We start from the raw sequence: 23,568 nt of genomic DNA, 5'->3' as shown, positions 1-23,568 counted from the left end.
TTTTTTACTAGAGACAAGGTCTCACTATGTTGCCCAGGCTGGTCTCAAACTCCAGAGCTCAAGCAAACCTACCACCTTGGCCTCCCAAAGTGCTGGGATTACAGGCATAAGCCACTGCACCTGGTCTCACTTGTGTTGTTTTGTATGGATGCTTTTATGTTTGACACCAAGAGGATTAACAGTGTTTTTAACTGTGCTTCTCTTTTGCTAGTTTGTGGAGAGATTTCTGGATCTCTTTATTAACAATATAGTGAATTTAATTGAAGGTTGTTTATAGAATTAAAAGCTCAGAAAGAAATAAATGATCATGCAATTTTCACTGACAATGAAGTAAGTATTATGAAGGCTATGGCTGTTTAAAATGTAAATTATATAAAGAGTTGCTCACACACTTAAGTTTTGTTTCCACAAAATATTTATAGCTCAGTGCTATATATTAGAGTTATTGAGTGTCAGTGGAAAGACAGTGGATTATTGTCATCATTCTCCCATAGCCGAACTATATGACATACAAGAGATTTTTGAGATCAAACAAAATGGAACAGCAGCTATTACATGTTAAAATTTCCAAAGGAAATCCTAAATACTTTATACCAACAGAGAATGGACTACTAACAAGCAAGTATTATTTATGGAGAATGTAATCTGGTTTTGGAACCTGCAGCAAGAAGTAACCAAATATATGTGTTTCAAGATTGTAAGTATTTCTTACATAAACCCTATTTTAGAGAGATTCTGATCATTCATCTGTAGAAAAAATGTGGAAATTGAGTTGAATGTAATAAAAACTGAGATGCAGATAAAAAAATAAGAGATGGATTAGTATCTTGAGTGCACCATTGCCACATCTGGAGGTATAAAGTTTAAATAAAGTATTTCTCAAATGACTCATCTGAACAGAATATGCAGTCAATAATATTAGGAAATAATATACAAGTGAGGACCACAATTTTAGTATACTTCAGAAAGTAGTTGGAAAGCGTCTTCTTCAAAGAATGGACAAAGGTTTCATTTGATGGCATTATTTAAAAGAGATCATACTATCTCTAGTAAATAAATCTTCATGTCTGAAAGTTAAAGAGGGAATAGATTTTTACCTTCGACAATTACGACTAGAAACATGAGAAAACTTAATAATTTGGCAACATCACTAGCCACAATAGACTAAGTTGGTAAACTTAGTTGAAAAAGATGTCCCTTCTCAACAAATCTCAGTTAAATGTGAACATTTAATTAATACAGCAAACCTGCCTATAGTAACAAAGGGAACTATCTAGCAGCTGTCATGTGTTAAGAAGTTTCACTCCTGCATTATAACGTGAAACTACTCAATGAAAAGGGGACTTGATAATTGCGTTTTAATCTAAGTAGACGATGAAAGAATATTATTTAAGTATATTTATGAAATAACTATGCTAACAGTTCATAACAAATAATAAAAGCAATAATGATAGCAATTAGAAATATATATGTGCATAAGACGAGTTACACATATCCCACTGTGGTGCCAAAACAAAAAGAGGTTTAAATTGAAAACTTATAGGAAATCAGTACTAACTGAATTAGGATTACATTATAATATACATGGGGAGGGGCAAGTCCTTGATGAAAAATGAACAAGGGCCATTATTCAAAAGTACATTATTTATTAAAATAATATATTCCTGAAAGGGTATATGCAAATTTAATTTCATAAATGAAAACATATTTGAAATTTCTCATTCAAAGAGATAAGTACTGGTTTTTTGGTTTTGGTTTTGTTTTTTTGTTTGTTTGTTTTTGCTCTTTGCTCAATCTTCTTACATATGCACATAAAGTACCCTGATGGTGTGTATTTCTCAGCCTGTGTGACAGTCTTCACCTTTTAAGGTTGAGAACTACAGAAATCTCAATTTCTATCAGTATTTTCTTGAAGGACTAATAGCTCTTGCAGAAAAAAAAGGCACTTTATACTCCATTTAATGAGAAGATGCAACAATTGACCATCTATAATTTATTTTAAAATTGTATTTATTTCTGTTTGTTTTGCATATTTTGTCATCTCTATTCCTATTTTAAGCATATAGTTAATAAGAAAGCCAATTTCTCCTTTTCTGAGGTGCTACATCATGCACTCAATTTTTTCAAAGCCTATTTAAATGTTTTTCTCTACGTCTTGATAAAGGGATACATTTTAATGTATATTTTAAAATAACCTTTAAGGAAGATTTTACACTGCAGTGGTAACCAATTCACAGAAATAAGACATTTTCATTGAGTGAAATGATCCTACCGTCATATTAAATACTTTTCCACTTAGAAGATAATGCTTTTGCAATCTATACTTGAGCACATTTCAAAATCTTAATCATTCATCTTCTATGCCTAAATGGAGATTTACCCAGAAATCAGGTGGGCAAATAATCAATTTGTAAACTTATAGTATTTTAAATCTTTTTTTTTTTTACTCTCTATTTATTGGAACCAAAGTTCAAGATTCTAAGTAATCAATTCTATAAAGAAATCTATCCACATATTTAAAAATAAAAATAATATTTATTATTATCAATTTAAATATTTGAGTACTAACAATAAGGAAACTAAATTTAATTAAAACATTGTTAATAGCAATATTGTCCTCATGTTTCATTTAAAATAAGACTCTTAATATTTAACTTTATTAAATAATTTTGGACACAAATTTAGTAACATTTTAGTAATTCACATCAGACAAATCTATTCCGAGTATTAATGGAAACCCCAAATGTATGCCAGTTGCTCCAAATATGTTTCCAAGTGAAAGGTCTGCTGTAGAAACCAGGAAAAAGCAATGCTGAAAAAGTCTAGTAGCACAATCCTGTTTTTATCATCTATGTGTGAACAAACATGTAGGCTAAGGTTAAGTTTGCTCTAGTAACTCTTGAAACAGAATGCTAATCAATGCAGTCACTATAAGATAACATATAACTAAAAGATGTTTTCCAAAAGCATTTAAAGTCCACAGTACTAGATTTAAAAATAAAATTGCTGTAATTGACTAATTTATCTTAATACAATCATCTGATACAGACGTTTTTAGGGATAGTAAATAATTTACTATACAACAAAAGCTCTGAGTGCTCACAAAATGACAAGAGTCTATGAACATGTAATGGGCACTTACCAGAGCAATACATGTCATTTCCATAATCTCTATGGGTGGTCCAGGAGTGCTATGGATCTCAAGATTATACCAGAATCTTAAATTGTTAAAATTACCATCTGAAAAACAAAACACTTTTTAATATAGACTTCAGAATACCCTACTTAACATACACATTTGAGAATCATGAACAGACATCATTTTCAACCTTTTTTTTTAATGGACTTTTTGTCAAGACAGCTGAAGAAAGGGTGAGAAGCTGTTTTTATCACAGTTAGTGAGGAATAAGAGAAGCTCCATCCCTGCATGGCCAAGAGAATGTCCTGTACAAGTTCCTGGCCCTATACCTATGCCAGTAACTCATTAAGTTCTTCCATAAAATGAATTTTGGAATGTTTTACTTTTAAGTTAAGGATTAATGTTTCAAAAAGAAATAACCAATCTTTTTTCTCATTGACAAACTATTCATGTATTTGTACATAGATATATCTAAATAAGTCATTATAATTTACAATGCTACATTTCCAGGACCATAAGAATCTAGTATAAGGAGAAAGTCAGGAAAATGAGATTGCATGTTTCCTGAAAATGTGAAAAAGGATCCTAAGAATTTAGCCCAAGGAAATTCTGAAAGGGACATAGACTAAGTCGTGAGACAATTATTTTTATATCTTGCTTCCCTAATATTTTTAAAAAGCAGGCAATTCTGCCCCTGATGATAACCAAAACCATACTCCCTCACGCTAAAACTGGAATCCTCATCAACCAGGCCCTTTATAAAAAGGTTTTTTACGTCTGTCAAATTCAGTTTTGTTTCGTTTTGTTTTTCCTCTCTGTTCAGCTTCCCATTTTGATATTCTTTTGTTTTCTTGTGTTGAACTAGGTCATGGTTTAATATTGTCCTCCAATTTCAGTAAATTGTATACATATTCACATCAGTATTGTCATGTTTAAAAGATTTCAAGAACTGTTATGCTAGATTAACTTATTTAGGTAAATTGCTAACCTCTTTGGGCCTCAGTTTCCTCATCTATGAAATAAGAAGCACAAACTAGTGGAATTCTCAGTGTTTCTCTCTACTGAAAAGGTTTTTCATAAGTATATGTTTTGCATTGCATTGTACTGTATTGTATGGCACTGTATGACGGTGAGTAGCATCGTGTTGTGTTGTATTGTATTGCACTGTATGGCATTCGTAGCTTTGTATTGGATTGTATTGCATGACATTGTATTTTACTGCACTGCACTGTTCTGTATCATACTGTATTGTACTATTTTGCATCCTGTTTCAACACTTTAGGTATCTAAAATACTTATAAGATTGGTGGACCTGAGAACAATCCAGATATTTAAAGTAAACAGCTAGTAAGAGGGAGAAAGAGAAAAAAATAGTTACAATTAATAAGACCCAGTTGAATTCTTATTCCAAATAACTATGAGGAGTTCTTGAGGGCAAATTTATTTCCACATTTTGAACTGACTCCTGTACTTGTTTATTTTTCAGACATCAGTTCATTCCCTTAAAAGCAGAAATGTGCAGAAAATAAGGTTACCAAATTTATACTGATGAGAGATTATTAAGGAAGCCTCTGCTCACATTTGCTCCTTCAATTTTATAAAAGCACTTTAAGTGCTTTTATGACATTTAAATGTGACTTCTCCCAAAATAAATCAAAGTTCTTAAAATGAAAAGTGTTTTCCCTTCTAGGTAGCTTATGCATATTTTATCTGGGCCTTTCCAATATTTTAACCCACACTGAACTCACAGAGAAAATAATTCTGGAAATAAACAGTAGCTATGACTGAGGAGATTGCTTCATGACTCTGGGTTAGCGCAAAGATCAGTGGAATGACTCAGAGTTATAAGACCAGGGTTCAAATCCCAATGTGACCACCACTAGTTGGTGACTTTTGGCAAAGAATCTCAAGAGTCTGCCCATTTGTGGAACAGGGACTATATTTGTCATGGTTCTTCAGAGAGATGGAACTAGCAGGATGTGTAAAGAAGAGAGAGAAAGAGAGAGATTTTAAGAAATTGGCTCACACAACTGTGGAGGCTTGGTAAATCCAAAATCTGAAGTATATTGGGGTAGGTCAGATTTTATTTTGCTAAGGTTTTCAACTGGACGAAGCTCAACCACATTATGGAGGGTAATCTGCTTTATTCAGAGTCCATGGATTCAAATCTTAATCTCATCCAAAAAACACTTTCTCAGAAACATTAAAAATAAAGTTGACCAAATATCTGGGCCCTGTGGCCTGGCTAAGTTGACACATAAAATTAACCATCACAGGGACAATAACACCTATTATTTATAATTACTGTGACTATCACATGTGGCAGTGTTGTGATGTAGCTGATTTAGTTCCTACAGTGCTAAACATGTACATTGAGTATGAATTTATTGATTAGAGTGGGATTGGTGAATGATTTATTGATGAAAACAACAATGAAATAATGATTGTTTTTTAACTCTGAACCTTAAATTAAAATATTTTTCTAATTATAAAATCAATAGCATTCACTATAGTGATTTTAGAAATTCCTGAATAGTATGAAAATGAAAGTTCTTCATAATTTCATGACTATATGACAGCTACTTAATATATTTGTATAAAATTCCAGGTTCAAAATATCAAGAAAGATATGGACATATAGACATACACACATAAATATACTGGGGTGTATACAATATACATAATTGATACATTCATATGTACATAAAAATATACACATTTATATTATTCAGAAAATATTCACTATTAAAACTTTAGTTTCAATTATTCAATGTAACACAAAAGAAACATTCTTAAATGTAATTTTTTTAATATCTTTGAAGATTCTAACAAATTCCTTAGACTGAATCATTGGATTGAAGGAGATAAAAAATTATTAAAAGTTTAAACATACTATAAATGTTCTCTTAAAAAAGTTTTTATCAATTTAAATTTCTGTTGTAATGCATGAGATTGCATCTTTTGATCTGATTCTCCTTAAAAATGGGTATTACCATTATCTTTCATATTTCCCTATTTGGAAGGTTAAAACATTCTGATTTAGGTGTTGCTTTCATTTCTTTGATGAGAGGAAAGCTAGAAGATTTCTCTAATTGAAAATAAATATACTGTGGAGCGGTCTTTAAAAAAGGATCCATGTTATTATAGGGGAAAAGTTAATTCTGTCTGAGAGTAAGGATATGAAAAGACCTGTCTCAAGAATTAGGGATACCTTTAATGTTGTCAGGTACATTTTTTCCTAGCTTTTACTCTGTCTTTCAACCTGTTAATATGTAGGTTAGTATGTTTATTAGAGATCAGTCTTTTTTAGCCTATTAACATGAAATCATAATATTTTGATTTTCCTTCAAATTCTTCTGAACACTTTAACCCTCAGGAAGATTTTCCTTCATGGTTCTTCTGCCCTAGATATTAATGAGGATTTAACTTTTAACATAACACATCTACAGCAATTATCTATTCCTTTGTCTCACCTGCATGATTTCACTGAAAGAGACCCTAAACCTTTACAACTCATGTTAATATTGTTTTTTTTTCCTAGTTTCAGCTACAAAGATTCAATTGGCAACTGGATATTGCTATGTAAATATCTTGATGTCAGATCAACATCACGAAGTACAAAACTTTGCTAAGTGTTACAATCTCCAAAACTTTTTTCTTTCCTTCTGAATTTCTTTTTTTTTTTCTACTGACCAAAATACAAACGAACTCTTATTATTATTTTTTGGAATCAATGCCCTTTTTCGTTATCTTCTATACGGACAGTCATCCAATGCTAGTCTCTGAAATATTTCTCATCTTTAGTGATATTTCTGTATTTCCATCACCACCACCACCATAAAAGACCTGGTTGTCTTCACTTTAAACTCAATTTGCTGTTGCAGTAGTCTAACTGGCCCAACTTCTCTTCCCAAATCATTTTGAATATTCCTAAATACCACTCTTTGGTCCATGGATTCTGCGATGCTTAATTTCATGTGTCAACTTTGCTGGGCTATACTGCACAGTTGTATGAACAAACACTAGTCTAGATGTTCCTGTGAAGCTATTTTAGAAATGTGATTAACATTTATGTTAGTATAATTTGAGTAAAGCAAATTATCCTCCATTGAGTAGGCCTCCTCCAATGAGTTGAAGGCCTTAAGTGCAACCACTGATGTTCCTCCAAAAAGAAACAATTATTTCTCAAGACTGTAACATAGAAACACTGCCTGAATTTCCAGCCTGCCTGTCCTATCCTGGGGAATTTGGACTCAAGGCTGCAACATTGACATTGACTTTTTAGCCTGCTGGCTTGCCTTGCAGATTTTAGATTTACCAGCTCCCACAATGGTGTCAATTGCAAATCTTTCTCTCTCTCTCAATACACACAGACACACAAATACAGACACACACACTCCATCATTTCTGTTTCTGTGAAGAATGCTATCTAATACAAATTCATTCAATAAAGATTTCTTCTTTTGTATAACATTTAAAATGTCTCCACAAGTTTGTCCCTGTTGAACCACTTTTCTTTACTAAGGCCTTGCATCCCTGCTACTCACCCATAAAAGAAAAACTCATTCACCCATTTCCAGGAAACCTGCCCTGAGTATTCCAACTCCTCATCACCTTATTTTACTTGGAACTTGTACTAAAAAGACATGATGTTTAACAACATTCAAATAAAGCTTTATAATATAGGGGGAAAAATAGTGTTTAGTTTCTTTGGCATATGAGGAAGATTGCTAGTATCTCTTATATTGAAGTAAGCAACGCATATTACATTATTAAAACAATACACTCATTAACATTTTATAAGAAATTTGCTGTATGCTTTTGTATAGTGACAGAAAAATATGTAAAGCTTTTCAATTATGAAAGAGTGGGCACCCTTCTAGCTGAAGTATTTTGATACTATTGACATTAATAGCAGTGGAACTCCAGAATATATGCTACATATAGTTAATACTGAAATAATGAAATTCTTACAAAAATATGCAATACAAATTTGGATATGTATTATGCGTGTAAACTATCTATTTCATTCAAAAGTGAATGATGATTTGGATTTATGCAAACTAATAGTGAAACTGTCATAATAAACTTACATGTGTCTGCATCATCCAAAATGCTAGATTGTTCTGTTATTGAATCAAGACAGGAGAGGGCTTGATCTTGATCTGTGTCTTCCTCATAATCATCATGTTTCCTCCTTGTAGTAGAAAATGTAATTGTACCTACAACACATAAGTACAAGATGCCCTATTAATCAGGGTTTAGTTTTCTAAAACAAAAGGTAAGCTACAGATATTAAAGTTACTCTAGCTTAAAACATATAAATATAAAGCGAAAATTAATTCTAGATGTCAGTGTTAGAATTAAACCTGATACATATTCAGAACATTTTAAGGAAAAGCTCAAGGAAAGAGTTTAAGGAAATGTTTTCAAAATCTCCATTAAAATGGTAATTTTTCAACAGCTTTTCTGAGATAATTTTAAAAAGTGGAAAATAATATAAACGCATCAACTTTCAGAATACTTATTGCCTTTTCTTATTTTCTTATTTTCTTCCTAAGTCATTTTAATGCTCTATTTATTACCTCATTAAAATAATATTTATTTTATTTTATATAATATCACAATATCCCAAGCATGAAATTTCTTGAAAATATTTAATATATAAAATGTTAAATATTTTGTTATAAAAGTTATTAGTGAGGCCAGGCGCGGTAGCTCATGCCTGTAATCCCAGCACTTTGGGAGGCTGAGGCGGGTGGACTGCTTGAGGTCAGGAGTTCAAGACCAGCCTGGCCAACATGGTGAAACTTGTTTATACTAAAAATACAAAAATTAGCCAGGCGTGGTGGCACACATCTGTAATCCCAGCTACTTGGGAGGCTGAGGCAGGAGAATTACTTACACCCGGGAGGCGGAAGTTGCAGTGAGCCGAGATGGCACCACTGCACTCCATCCTGGGCGAAAGAGCAAAACTGTCTCAAGAAGAAAACAAAACAAAAAAACAAAAGTTATTACTATCAAAAATCATCACTCTCTGGAATTTTTTTATACTAAAATTGACCTATATAAGTTGGTATTAATTTTTAAATTAAAGTTTATATTCTTATGAAAATGATTCAGAAATGGTCCCTGACCTCTAAATACCAGCTTGACATAAACAAACCTTTGCACACAAAACTGTGTGTTTCTAGCCATGCATCAAAATCATAGTTTACAGCAATGCCTATAAATACTGTGTAGTTGAATTATGGTAGTATCCACACTTCATTAATTGTAAAGACAAGTAGAAGTAAAATTAAACATCAATATTTTCTTAGTTTTTACTTGAGAGTAACAAACTCTTCCAGAATTTTTTTTAATAAATTCTATTTTTTTGGAGTGTGGTCTCCTTAGAGAGAGAGCTTGAAGTAAAATCACCTTGAAATAAGATATAATAATGTGTGTATGTAAAACCAACTTGAAATGAAACACATATGGAAAACAATTAGCCAAAAGCACAGAGCAAATACCCAATAAATGACATCTTTATTTATGTTCTTATTACTCCTGGTTAGGAGATGGTCCCAAACAGTTAGATACTGTTGATCACACTGCTCTTGAAGAGGACAGATATCTAAAAGAAAGAAATGCCTAATTTGGAAAAAAAATAATATTTTAACTTGTTTCTGGGGGGAGGTGAGAAATACAGGTATTTCGTGTGTTGACGGGCAATACAGATGTTTCATGTGTTTTATATTTTTACAGACAGTTAGACAGGTGACCAAAAGTCCTGAAAGTTGTAACTTTAGACATGTCCTGTACAATATGACAGCCATTAGTTACATGTGACTACTGAGCAATTAAAACGTTGGTAGTCCTAAATAAGATGTGCTGTGTGAAATATACATTATATTCCACAGACTGGGTAAAACTGAATGTAAAACATACTACTAATAACTGTATGTGAGCTATGTTGTGAAATTATACATTTGGGGTCTGTTCCAAGGTGGCCAAATAGGAACAGCTCCGATCTGCAGCTCCCAGCGTGATCGATGCAGAAGATGGGTGATTTCTGCATTTCCAACTGAAGTACCTGGTTCATCTCACTGGGACTGTTTGGAGAGTGAGTGCAGCCCACGGAGGGTGAGCCTAAGCAGGGCAGGACATTGCCTCACCTAGGAAGCACAAGGGGTTTGGGGATTTGCTTTTCCTAGCCAAGGGAAGCCATGATAGACTGTACCTGGAAAAACGGGAAACTCCTGCCCAAATACTGTGCTTTTCCAACGGTTTTAGCAAATGGCACACCAGGAGATTATATCCCACGACTGGCTTGGTGGGTCCCATGCCCACGGAGCCTTGCTCACTGCTAGTGCAGCAGTCTGAGATCGACCTGCAAGGCAGCAGCCTGGCAGGGGGAGGGGAGTCTGCCATTGCTGAGGCTTGAGTAGGTAAACAAAGAAGCTGGGGTAGCTTGAACTGGGTGGAGCCCACCGCAGCTCAACAAGGCCTGATGCCTCCTTAGACTCCACCTCTGTGGGCAGGGCATAGCTGAACAAAAGGCATTAGAAACTTCTGCAGACTTAAACGTCCCTGTCTGACAGCTCTGAAGAGAGCAGTGGTTCTCCCAGCACGGTGTTTGAGCTCTGAGAACAGACAGACTGCCTCCTCAAGTGGTTCCCTGACCCCTGTGTAGTCTAACTGGGAGACACCTCCCAGTAGGGGCCTACTGACACCTCATACAGGCTGGTGCCCATTTGGGACGAAGATTCCAGAGGAAGAATCAGGCAGCAATATTTGCTGTTCTGCAATACTTGCTGTTCTGCAGCCTCTACTGGTGATACTCAGGCAAACAGGGTCTGGAGTGGACCTCCAGCAAACTCCAACAGACCTGCAGCTGAGGATAGAGACTTGACAAGATGGTAATATTCTATATTTGTGCTATCCAATATGGTAGCCACTAGCCACATATGGCTAATGTAATATTATTTGGTTTTAATTAACTGAAATTGAAATAGCCACTTGTTTCCAGTATCTTTAATACTGGACAGCACAGAGATTAAACTGAAAACACATTCTACGTAGTAAAGAAAGTATTGTTTCATACAAATTTTGTTTCCGTTTTATTTGTAGCTGTGCATATAATAGAGAATATGTATATGTTTGTGTTTATTGAGTCACAATGTAAAATCAATTTTTTTTAAATTCTAGGTCTTAGACAAAAATGTTTGAAATCCACTTCTTTTTAATGCATTGTCCTCAGGTACATATATGTCCTCACTGTCCAATGCAGTGACAGCAAGCCACAGGAACAGGCCATGAATTCCTCCAGGCACAGATCATGCCTGTTATGGGCTTTGAATACTTGTAAGACGTAACATTTACTATCATCAACAGAACATTTGCTGCTTTTTTTTTCCATTTTAAAAGACAGAGGATAGAGACTTGACAAGACAACGTGACATCTTATATTCACTATCAGCTTCATTTTTCCATTATTGGATCACTTTTATGTTTACATGGAATATAACTGCTATTATGAAACTAAATGTGAATAATTTACTGTACATGTCCATGAAATTAAATAATTTCTTCTATAGTAGCAAAACAAATTAAATCAGAATAAGAATATATTGTAAGAAATTGCATGCAAAGAAGCCACAGGAAGGTTCTCACTGCAGTCCTCTCATTGTCCCACAGTCATGGAACTCTGGGAAGTATTCTTTCTCTGCATTGCTTCCGCTAGAAGATTTCTCCTCCCAACTCCCTCAAAATTCCAGGCTTCTTTGAAAAGCATGACATTAGACTATGCTGCCTGCTATCATCCGTGGGTAGTCATGTACTAGACTCAAGATCACCATCCTATATTTAATTTAATAATTTTGCACATGGTGTATTGTTGTTCCTTCTCAATTACTTCTGGACATTAATCTAGTTGTTCAACTCTCACATAAATCTGAGAACCAATTCTTTCTAATGGGTGTGTAGATATGTATGTGTATATTTGTATATTTTTATGTTTATTTACACACACATACTAATATTATTCTAGGCTTAGTTCTAAAATCTGGATGGAATGTGCAACATAAATTACCAAAAATGACTCAAAACATACCTGACACTGACCTAAGCAAATCTGTAAATAACAGAAGATTGTCATGCTACTTAAAATTTTAGAAAGCATTAAAGGTAGAGAGTAAAAGTTGTTTAATATTTAAAGCTAAAATAACACTTATACTAAAATTTAATAAACACATTATATGGAAATATAGATTCAAATTACTTATACTCCCCTCCAAAAATAAAAAAAGATACTTTTCTTTCAAACTGGCAATTCTTAACACCTTTGGTAACATTCACCTTAGATAAAAATGTTGAGTGACAGCCCTGATCTCAAACACTGGTAGTGAGAGTGAAAACGGGTATTTTTTTGGGGAGTTATTTTGCAAAATCCACAAACTTGAAAGTTCATATCCCCTTTGACATATCAATTTTGTTATTTATCCTATAAATAACTTGTATATTAAATGTTATCCCTACAAGTAAACTAGCACAGTCAGTGAAGAGTTATATACAAAGATGCTGTTGAAATATTATTCATAAATGCAAAACAACAGGGACTTGATTTCAATCGGTATGCATGACTAGTGACATGAATTAAGATTATATATATACATATATAAATATGTTTTTATGCTATGAATTTTACCAAAATAAAAATGATTATAAGAGAATATTATGAATAATTATACACCAAAAAAATGGATTACTTTAGATTAAATGGAAAATTTCTTAGAAACACATAATCTACTACAACTGTCTCTTGAAGAAATAGAAGATCTGCATAGATACAAAACTGTGAGGATATTGAATCAGTAATAAAAAACCTTCCAACAAAGTAAAGCCCAAGACCAGATGTCTTCCCTGCTGAATTCTACCAAACATTTAAAGAGGAATTAACATCAATCTTTCTCAAACACCTCCAAACATCTGAAGAGGAGGAAATACTTACTAACTCATTCTAGAAGGCTAGCATTGTCCTGATACGAAAACCAGACAAAGAAACTACAAGAAAAGAAAACTAAAGTCCAGTATCTCTTGTGAACATTCATGCAGAAATCCTCAACAAAACACTGGCATACTGAATTCAGCAACATAGTAAAAGGATTATACACTATGATCAAATGAAATTAATTTCCAGAATGAATGAATGGTCATTCAACATACAAAAATCAATCAATTTAATATACCACAGTAATAGAATGTAGGAACACACACACACACACACACACACACACACACACACACGACGATCTCACTCAATGCATAGGAAACTTTTGACAAAATTCAGGTCAGTTGTGGTGGTTCATGCCCGTAGTCCCAGCACTTTGGGAGGCTGAGGTGGGTGGATAGCTTAAGCCCAGGAGTTCAAGACCAGCCTGAGCAACATGGCAAAATCCCGTTCCTACAAAAAATACAAAAATTAGCCTGGTGTGGTGGCACCCACCTGTAGTCCCAGCTACTCAGTAGAATCACTTGAGCCTGGGAGGTGAAGGTTGCAGTGAGCCAGGATGGTGCCACTGCACTCCAGCCTAAGGACAAAGTGAGACCCCGTCTCAAAAAAAGAAAAGAAAAAAGAAAGCACTTGACAGAATTCAACACCCTTTTATGATTAAAAAGAAACATTCAATAAACTAGGAATAGATGGAAACATCCAAAACACAATAATGGCAATGTAGGATAAACTCACACGTAATATCATATGTAAGGTAGAAGACAGAAAGCTCTTCCTCTAAGATCAGAAACAAGACAAGGATGCCTGTATTTTTTCCACTTCTATCCAATATAGTACTGGGTGTTCTAGGCAAAGGAGTTATGAAAAAAAGTAATAGAGGCATCCAAATTAGAAAGAAAAAATATTTTTTTCTTTTTATATGACATGCTATATACAGAAAACCTTAAGGATTCCACATAAAAACTTGTTAAAGCATTCAGCAAATGTTCATGAACAAAATCAACATGCAAAATCAGTTACATTTTTATACACTAGCAATGAACAATTTGAGTAGGAAATTAAGAAAACAATTCAGTCAGATAAAGCCAATATTTAGATAAACCTACATATGTTACACAATATGCTTGGCTTAAATAAAAAGGAAATCTAATCAGTATTTCAAATACTATCAAGTATAGATGCCCCTCAATTTGCAAAGAGGCTTATATCCCGGTAAAATGATCATAAGTTGAAAATATCATAAGTTGACAATGCACTTTAAACTTACCATATTTTATAAATATACAATGGGTTTATACAGCCATAACCCCCATCATAAGTCAAGGAGTGTCCTAAATGTGTATTGCTTTTGCACCATCATAAAGTTGAAAAATCATAAGTAGAAACATTGTAACTCCAGGACCATCTGTACTCTCACAAATTAAAAGTACATATTTTCCATTCTCACTCATTTCAGTCCATTATAGACTCAGCATATTTTTCTTTCCCCTAACTCACTCATTAAAAGTTTATTATGTTTTATTATCCCTTAACAAATAGAAATTGGGCATTCATTTGTAAAATAATTTAAAAGCCCTATATGAGTATTACAAGGCTGTATATTATAGAACAGAATAAGAAATAGTTAACTATCACAAAAAAATAAAAATTGGTGAAGAGAACTACAGAAGCAATTATGTGTTTACTCAGTAGTTCATGTTTTAATTGAAGGAACATTTTTAAACAATATATCTTAGAAGTATGCCATTAATTTGCCCAGATATTTTTATAGTGAAAAACCTTTTTCTTGACAATGTCAATTTAATTTTGTTTCTAAACATTTTTTCTCTTCATTTTACATATATTTTTTATTGTTAATTAGCTACTGTGAAAGAGACAGTCAAATTCTTGTCACACATTATAATGAATAACATTATACTTAGCAACCTGATTGTCAGCAGTAAATCTTCAAATGAAATGCAGCAAATAATGATTATAAGAATAATATGTTTTCCAAAACATAACTTTTTTTCACAACATATGTACATGCTATTTTTTTGGCGTATATTCCACGCTTCAAGGTAAGGTCAATTGTTCCAACAGGAAACAAAAATAAATATAAAACTTGGTTTGTTGGTGCTTGAGTTTGTCAAAGTAATAGGAAAATTATTAGACTGCTTTGGTAAAACTATAAATATGACAGTAATATACTAGTATCTAAAAGCAACTCCCCACATTAAGATAACAGCATCATTGAATTAATGGAGATTTTCAGTTTGTCTCAATAGACTATGAAGGGAAAAAAATCTAATAGGAATAGCAATTAAACCCATTATGTTTTTAATAGCACAAGTTTTAATTTTGAAAAATAGACTTGTTTCTTTGCTAAACATTAAGTGGTTGATTTTTCAAAATCATTTTTTTCACAGTCAGTAAAACATTTTCTAGTATACAAGTCTTTTTTAATCAAGTTTTTTCCAAGTATATATTATCATATAAAAGCCTCAAGTTTAAAGGCTGAAAAACATAATTTTATATTAATGGGTTTTCCTTTGAAAATAATTTTTAAAATATTTATTGAATGCTTACTGTGTGCTAGGCATATGCTAAATGCTTCCTGTTCATCATCTTAGCTAACTCTTGCAAGAAACATACGAGTTAATTACTCATTGGGCCCATTTTAAAGCTGAAGAACCTGGGCTTAGGGGAGGCTGTCTAACTTTGCCTAGATCACACAGTTAGTAAGTGGCAAAGGCATATATATTTTCCTGGCATATAATATGAGAAATTATAAATTAAATTGTGCTTGAATATCACAAAATATACTACAGAATAAATAGAATTTTGATTGGAAAAATATAAAAATCACTCACATACGAGGGAACTTCAAAAACTTTATGGAAAAATTGAATTAAAAGATAAGAATAAAAATTACATAAATTTTATTTCTCAACATAAGCTATATCAAGTTCAAGACACTTTTGTAAGTGTTGGTATCAGCCATTTAGTTCATCCCTAAGAAAACTGAGGGTCCCGGAAATTTAACCGCGTTAAAGCAGTCTTTATTACATTATTAACTTAACAAAAATACTGCCCTTTAAAGATTTTTTTAAGGTAAGGAAAAAAAGGCAGAAGTCAGAAAGAATCAAATCCAGACTGTAAGATTGATGCCTAATGATTTCCCACTGAAAGTCTCACAAAAGTGCCCTTGTCTGATGAGAGGAATGAGCAGGAGCATTGTCATGGTGCAGAAGAACCATCTGGATAAGCTTACCTGGGCATTTGTTTTGCTGAAGCTCTGGATAACTTACTCAAAATACTCTCTTAATAAGCAAATGTTATTGTTCTTTGGCCTTGCAGAAAGTCAACAAGCTAAATGCCTTGAGCATCCTAAAAAACTGTTGCCATGACCTTTGCTCTCATATTTTGCTTAACTGGCCCACTTCCACCTCTTGCTTTAATTTACTTTGTATTCAAGATTTTGCTGGTAAAGCCATGTTTTACCTGTTACAATTATTTGAAGAAATGCTTCAGAATCTTGATCTCATTTGTTTAAAATTTCCATTGAAAGCTCTGCTTTTGTTTGCAGCTGATCTGGGTGTGACAGTTTTGGCACCCATCAAGCACAAAGTTTGCTCAACTTTAACTTTTCAGTCACAATTCTATAAGCTAAACAAATTAAGATATCTATAGTGTTGGCTATTGTTTTTGCCAGTAACTGTAGGTCCTATTGAATTAGGACTCAAACAGGATGAATTTTTCCTCTCAAATTGATGTGCCTGCCACTGTGAACTTCATTTTCAACATAATCTTGTACATTCTTAAAATGAGTTACCCATTTGTAAACTGCTGATTTATTTGGGGTATTGTTCCTGTAAACTTTCTGTAAAGCATCAATGATTTCACCATTTTTTCCACTAAAGCTTCACCGTAAATTTGGTGTTTGCTCTTATTTCAATATTAGCAGAATTCATATTGCTTTCATTGGGTCTCTTTCAAATGATGTCTCATCCTACTTAGAATCTCAAACTAGGTCCTGTTTAGATATGTTATGTCAAGTTGGCATGAGTTTATTTTGGTGTAAAAAGTATTTTGAAACCCATGAATAGATTTTTTTCATAATATGCTTTTCATAAATGTTTTGAAGTACACTTGTCCTTACATAACATTTAATTTGACCTAAAGAGATAGAGCTCAGATACTGCACATTAATCACCTAAACTCTCATCCCTCAGAAAACTGCCAAAAGCCAGTTTCCATAGTAATGGGTAAATCTGGCAAAGCATTTTCTGTCTTTGCAATTGGTCCCCTCACATCCACCTTGCATCATCCTTTGACTCCATGCTTCATTACCTCCAACTGCTAAGGAGACTTACTGTAAGGAAAATCTCTGTATGACTGGAATTTCATCAATTTGTGAACCATGGAAGCAAATTAGTTCAGTCAAGAAGTTTTGGTATAAGTATCTGCTCTGTGAACATTGTATTACATATGATCAAATAAATTTGAATAAAGTTTTGTTTCTCTAATATCATACTACCCTATAAAATCTATAAAATCATTGAAGCAAGACTATAATGGCCTAAAAAATCTTCCACTAATTTTTCTCTTCCTTCTGTCCCTTTCTTTTTTCCACCCTTCATTTTAAGCTTACTTTTAACCCACTTTCTTTTGTTTTATTGCCCCTTCATTAGGAGACCAAAACAGCAAGGTGTGAAAAACAAAATTACACGGCTGATGAAAAACAGAGGCTGGGGCAAAATGTTAAAGCAGTGATGGTTCAGATAGCTATTAAAACCACGTGGTTCTTTCTGATTCATGTAAGAAAAAAGTAATTCATTACATTTCATCAAAATAAAAAACTCCTGCTCTTCAATAGACATCATGAAGAAAAAAAGGCAAGCTGCAGACTGGGGAAAAGTTTAAACATGTATCTGATAAAGGGTTTCTGTCCAGAATATGTACATAAGTATATATATTCAGTATATCATATATACACTATATATAAAAACATGTATCTGATAAAGGATTTGTGTCCAGAATATGTATATAATATATAATTATATATATTCACTATATTATATATATACTATATATAATATATACATACTAGATACAAATCCTTTATCAAATACATGTTTAGGGTATCTGATATATATATATATACAAATTTTAAAACTCTCAAAATTCAACAATAAAAAAAACCCAATGGGGGAGCAATAGGTAAAGGATTTTAAAAGGCATTTTAGTAAACAAGATACATGGATGACAAATAAAGACATGTAAAGATGCTCAATGTCATTATTCATTATGGAAATGAAAATTTGAACCACACTGTAATCTCAGTATCTACAAATTTAAATGGTTAAAATTAGAATGAGTAACCCTATTAAGTATGGTCAAGAATGTGGAGGAACTGGATTTTTCATACACTGTTGGGAGAAATGGGAAAAGAAACACTCTATTTGGGAAACTATCTGGCAGTTTCTTTTTAAATAGTATAAACTCAATTAACATATGATCTAAACATTGCATTCATAAGTTATTTCCCTCAGAGGTGTAAAAGCATATGTCCATACAAAGACTTATACATGAATGTTCATAGCAGCTATATTTTTAATTGCCAAAAAATATGGAATAAAACAAATGTTTATCAACAGGTAAATGGATAAACAAATTATTGTGGTATATCCTCCATTAAATACTACTCAGCATTAAAAGGAATAAACTATTGATTTAGGCACCATGTAGACTGATCTTAGAATCATTATTTTGCACAAAATAAAACAGCATAAAACTGTGCACACTGTATGATTTCATTTATATACAATGTTTGAAATGCATATAAACTGATTGAAAACAGGTAACTGGTTGCCTAAGGCAAAGGTAGTCTAGCATATGAGGGGGAGGGGAAAAGGGATTAAAAATGGGCACAAAAAAACTTTTTGGAGTGACAGTTGTGCTTATTATCTCAATGGCTTCATAGGCATATACATGTGTTAAAATTTCTCAAAATCTATACATTCAGTATCCACAATTTATTGTATCTCAATTATACAGGAATAAAGCTTTAAAAAACACACTGCATGTTTCAGAAATTATACCCATCCCTTCCAGCAAGCACTGCTCAGCAGTATGATAGGAATTGAGAAATGTCACCCCAAATTAGAAGTATTGTACAAACAAAGTGCAGAAGTGTAGACAACAGTCACTTATATGGATCTTTCCAACACTAAGCAATGTCATGTGCAAGAAAATTAATGCAGAATAATGACTGAAGCCACCATATTTACACATCCAGAAGAACTTTAATCTATCTGTCTATCACCTGTGTTTGTTTGTATCTATCTATCTAAAATGTCTGTTAGTTGACCTCTCCTCTTAGGTCCTTAAAATCAAGTATGTCTCATTGGTATCAAATTGAATTGTCTGAACATTTGTTTAGATTCACTACACTTAGGAGGGTGGCTTTCTAAGTCTCTGTGTAAAGTTTTCATTTATTTTTTTTTCACTATAGTGTAACCTTTTTCTATGAGTTATTTTTACATTAGCTATAAAAGGAATTTTAGTATTAAAAGTATCTTCCGGTCCTTATCCATGCAATAACAACAGGGAGATCACTTTTCACAAAAGTGTAAAGACTGGCCAGAATCAAAGGTTTATCAGTATTTGCAAACCTTTTTGAAATGCTGACATATTTTAAAAGATTTAAGAGCCAATTCTTCTAAAGGTTCAGAATTTCTGAAAAATTATCTAACTGAATTAGTAAATTCAATAGGTTATGCTTAAATCCTGACATTTAGAAAATTATCATTGAAGGGTATTTTAAACTTGAAAAGTTTCTAATTGAAAAAATATATAATGAAATACTTTACAATAAGCCCTTGTATCTGTGATTCTTATGTAACTGCTATATCTGAGATTCTTTTTTTTTTTTTTATGATTCTTTTTTTTTTCTTTTATTATTATTATTATTATTATTATTATTATTATACTTTAGGTTTTATGGTACATGTGCGCAATGTGCAGGTAAGTTACATATGTATACATGTGCCATGCTGGTACGCTGCATTCTTATGTCTTACATGAGAAGAACCAACAACCTGCCAAATCACATTTTCATTTGACTGTAAATAACTTTCCACAACATAAACAAATTCTTCTGATTGAGCAAGCAGGACAGACAGACAGACAGACACACATATACACACAAAGAAAGAGAGAAGTTTAATTTTTAAATAAAAATGCTAAACATAGCTTAGTAGCTCAAAATTCAAAGAAAAAGACTTTCTCTAGAATATAATGGGTGGATTCATCAGCCACTAGAACCTTCTCCCTAAAGTAACCCAAATTTATATTCAATAGAGCATCTATAGCCTTCACTTCCAGTAAGAACTATTTATCTAATATATAATCAAAAATTACAAGTGAGTGTTGGACCTCGTGGCAAACAATTAAGTTGCAGGAATGTCTTTCCTTCAGCATGACAGAGTATAGGCAGTTTCAAATTTACTTTTCTTCAAGCAGGTAAATCTTCCTTGTTCTCATATTTTATTGTACTCTTATTATCGCAATACTAAGTAACTTTTAAAATATATTGGGAGCAACTTTATTTTTGAAAATGCATTGCTTCTTCTATTCATTGTTGACTGGACACCTGCAGCTGTATGCCAGAAACTGGCCTGGAGGCCAAGGCCAGGCTAGCGATCAGAGGACAGATCATCTTATGTAAAGGCAGAAAATGCCATATGTGACATCACTTGCAGATCTATTTACACAAATGAATTCATTTCTAGACAATCATGTGAGTACAACTTGGGGATAGAATTAATACTCATCTTGATTTTGGTATGAAGAGTCAGAAAGAAAAGGTCTAGTACTCACAAACCCTCTAGGGTAATGGCATCATGAAACATCAGAGCATAGGCTACCTGGGAAAGCTAAAATTGTAAAAGAAAAGAAAAATGTCCAAAGGATCATGAGAGCACCCAATAATACCAAATGTACGATCTCCACAATGCCTCAAGGTCTTGCTTTTAAAAATCACTCCTGTCACCTAAAAGAATATGAACCACTTTGTCGGGCGCGGTGGCTCACGCCTGTAATCCCAGCACTTTGGGAGGCCAAGGTGGGCAGATCACGAGGTCAGGAGATCAAAACCATCCTGGCTAACACGGTGAAACCCCATCTCTACTAAAAATACAAAAAATTAGCTGAGTGTGGTGGCGGGTGCCTGTAGTCCCAGCTACTCGGGAGGCTGAGGCAGGAGAATGGCGTGAACCCGGGAGGCGGAGCTTGCAGTGAGCCGAGATCATGCCACTGCACTCCAACCTGGGCAACAGAGCAAGACTCTGTCTCAAAAAAAAGAAAAAAAAAAAAGAACATGAACCACTTTATAGCAAACAATAATTATTTTCAAAGACCAATGACACCTGATTGGTTTTGCGTCTACAAGTATGGCAGTCAATATTGCTGATGGCAAAAAACCAAAAAAATCCAAATTCAGTTTCAGCCAAGATATTCATAGCACTCTACCTAGTTTTTTTCACTGAAATAAGCTAGGATAGACAGGGGACAAAAGAAGTTCCAAATCCCCCATATGCCCATATCATATTTGGAAGTTGTCAAGGGAGGTATATATAATCATCTGGCATTTTGGGCTTTTGCAAATCAAATTAAGAAGGGAACAGTGAGGAGAAAGAAAAACACAGAAAAAAGCAAAATTTACATTAGATAACATCTCAACTGTTCCTGTGGTACTATGGTCAATAAGTTTCCTTCAATGTCAAAGACTTGGACAAGATGGCTAACTAGACACGGCCAGGAAGAACTTCTCTCACCAAGACAGATCAGAATATTGAGGAATATGGCATGCGTCAAGCAGACTGACTGAAAGAATGCACTGAGAGAGGTTGAAGAGAGGGCCCAGATGTTGGGACTGAAGGAGGAGGAAGCTGGAAACCATGCATGGGATTGCTGAGTGCCAGGATGCGTTCCAGGCCCTGAACAGCTCCTGAGGAAAGGGGTGGGTCTGATATATGTAAGCTGCTAGACCTGGAGAGAGAAGGGCTGTCTTTTCCATAGGACCAGGGCGAATCTGATCTGCATGCCCCACTGACCTCCCAGCCCCTCCCAGAGTTCCTGCCAGGTCATGCCTACATGCAGTGCAGCCTCAGCTACCCCACCAAAAGGTTTTTTGCCAGCATCTACCATCACAGCACTTTAACCATATCCTCCTGTCACCCCACTGGAGCACTTTTGCTGACATCCTCCCACCAGAAGGCATTTGCCTGCAACCTCACCACTGTCCCTATGGGTCACAATCAGCTGCGGCACCACCACTGTCGCACCGAAGTACTTTCTGCCCATGGCATCCCCTGCCAGAAGGGTTCCCACCCATAGTGCCCCTGCCAGAGCACCTCCTACAAATAGTGCCCATGCTGTGCCCACTGAAGCACTTCCAGCCCATGGCCCCCCACCTCCCCAAGTACCTCCTTCTGGTGTCACCCTTGGGCTGGAGTGCATCCCACCTGTGGCACCCCTGCCACCCCTGTCACAGTGTGTCCCACCAGTGGTGCCACCATCAACCCAGCCCAAGTGCATGCCACCCCTGGCACCCCTGCTGGAGAGCCTGTCACCTGTGGTGCCCCCAAGTCCCTCACCAGAGCACTTCTCACCCATAGTGCTGTCACCACCCCCACTGGAGCATTTACACCCACCGTGCCCCCACCATTCCCTATGGAGTGCTGTTGCCAATAATCTGGCAGTGCCTCAGCTCCTCCATCCCAGCTGGGGCTTAACCTCAAGGGAACAGTGGACAAAGCCATGGACCCAGTACCAGCCACTCATGGATAGAGCACATAGCCCAGCAATGTGGAATTGAGCACTGGCCCTCTGAAAGCATCCAGAAACTAAGTCATTCAACTATACACAACTTGCACCACAGTCACACCTTCAAGGGCAATAATGACCATAAAAATATAAAGCCTATCCAAATGACAGCAATTTCAAATGATAAAGGGACATCAGCCCTCACAGATGGAAAGAACCAGCACAGAACTCTGGAAACTCTAAAAGTCACAGTATCTTTTTACCTCCAAAAAAAATCACACTATCTTCCCAGAAATGGTTCTTAATCAGATTGAAATGGCTGAAATGTCAGACATAGAATTCAAAATCTGGATGGCAAGAAAGCACATTAAGATATAAGAGACACAGAAAAGGCCTTCAATAAAATTTATCATCACTTCACATTCAAAACCCTCAACAAATTACTCACCGAAGGAACAAACCTCAAAATAATAAGAACCATGTACAACAAATCTATAGCCAGTATCATACTGAATGGGCAAAAGCTGGAAATATCCACCTTGAGAACTGAACAAGACAAAGACGTCCACTCACACTACTCCTCTTCAACATAATACTGGAAGTCCTAGCCAGAGCAATCAAACAA

The 23,568-nt window shown here is 34.5% G+C and overlaps 1 protein-coding gene across 1 annotated transcript in view; it reads right to left on the bottom strand.

Annotated features, from left to right (window-relative positions):
- CFAP47 (cilia and flagella associated protein 47) overlaps positions 1–23,568 on the bottom strand; it is a 458,984-nt gene that overhangs the window by 95,511 nt on the left and 339,905 nt on the right. Inside the window, exons 50-51 of the mRNA XM_054473062.2 lie at positions 8,233–8,361; positions 3,143–3,240 (exon numbers count right to left, since the gene is read on the bottom strand). Coding sequence (XP_054329037.1) covers positions 3,143–3,240; positions 8,233–8,361 — 227 coding nt within the window. The remainder of the gene's footprint in view (positions 1–3,142; positions 3,241–8,232; positions 8,362–23,568) is intronic.

The sequence above is a fragment of the Pongo pygmaeus genome, chromosome X (assembly GCF_028885625.2).
Source record: "Pongo pygmaeus isolate AG05252 chromosome X, NHGRI_mPonPyg2-v2.0_pri, whole genome shotgun sequence".
In the NCBI taxonomy this organism is placed as follows: domain Eukaryota; kingdom Metazoa; phylum Chordata; class Mammalia; order Primates; family Hominidae; genus Pongo; species Pongo pygmaeus.
The sequence above is the reverse complement of the archived record's forward strand: the minus strand, read 5'-3'. Positions and strand labels throughout refer to the sequence as shown.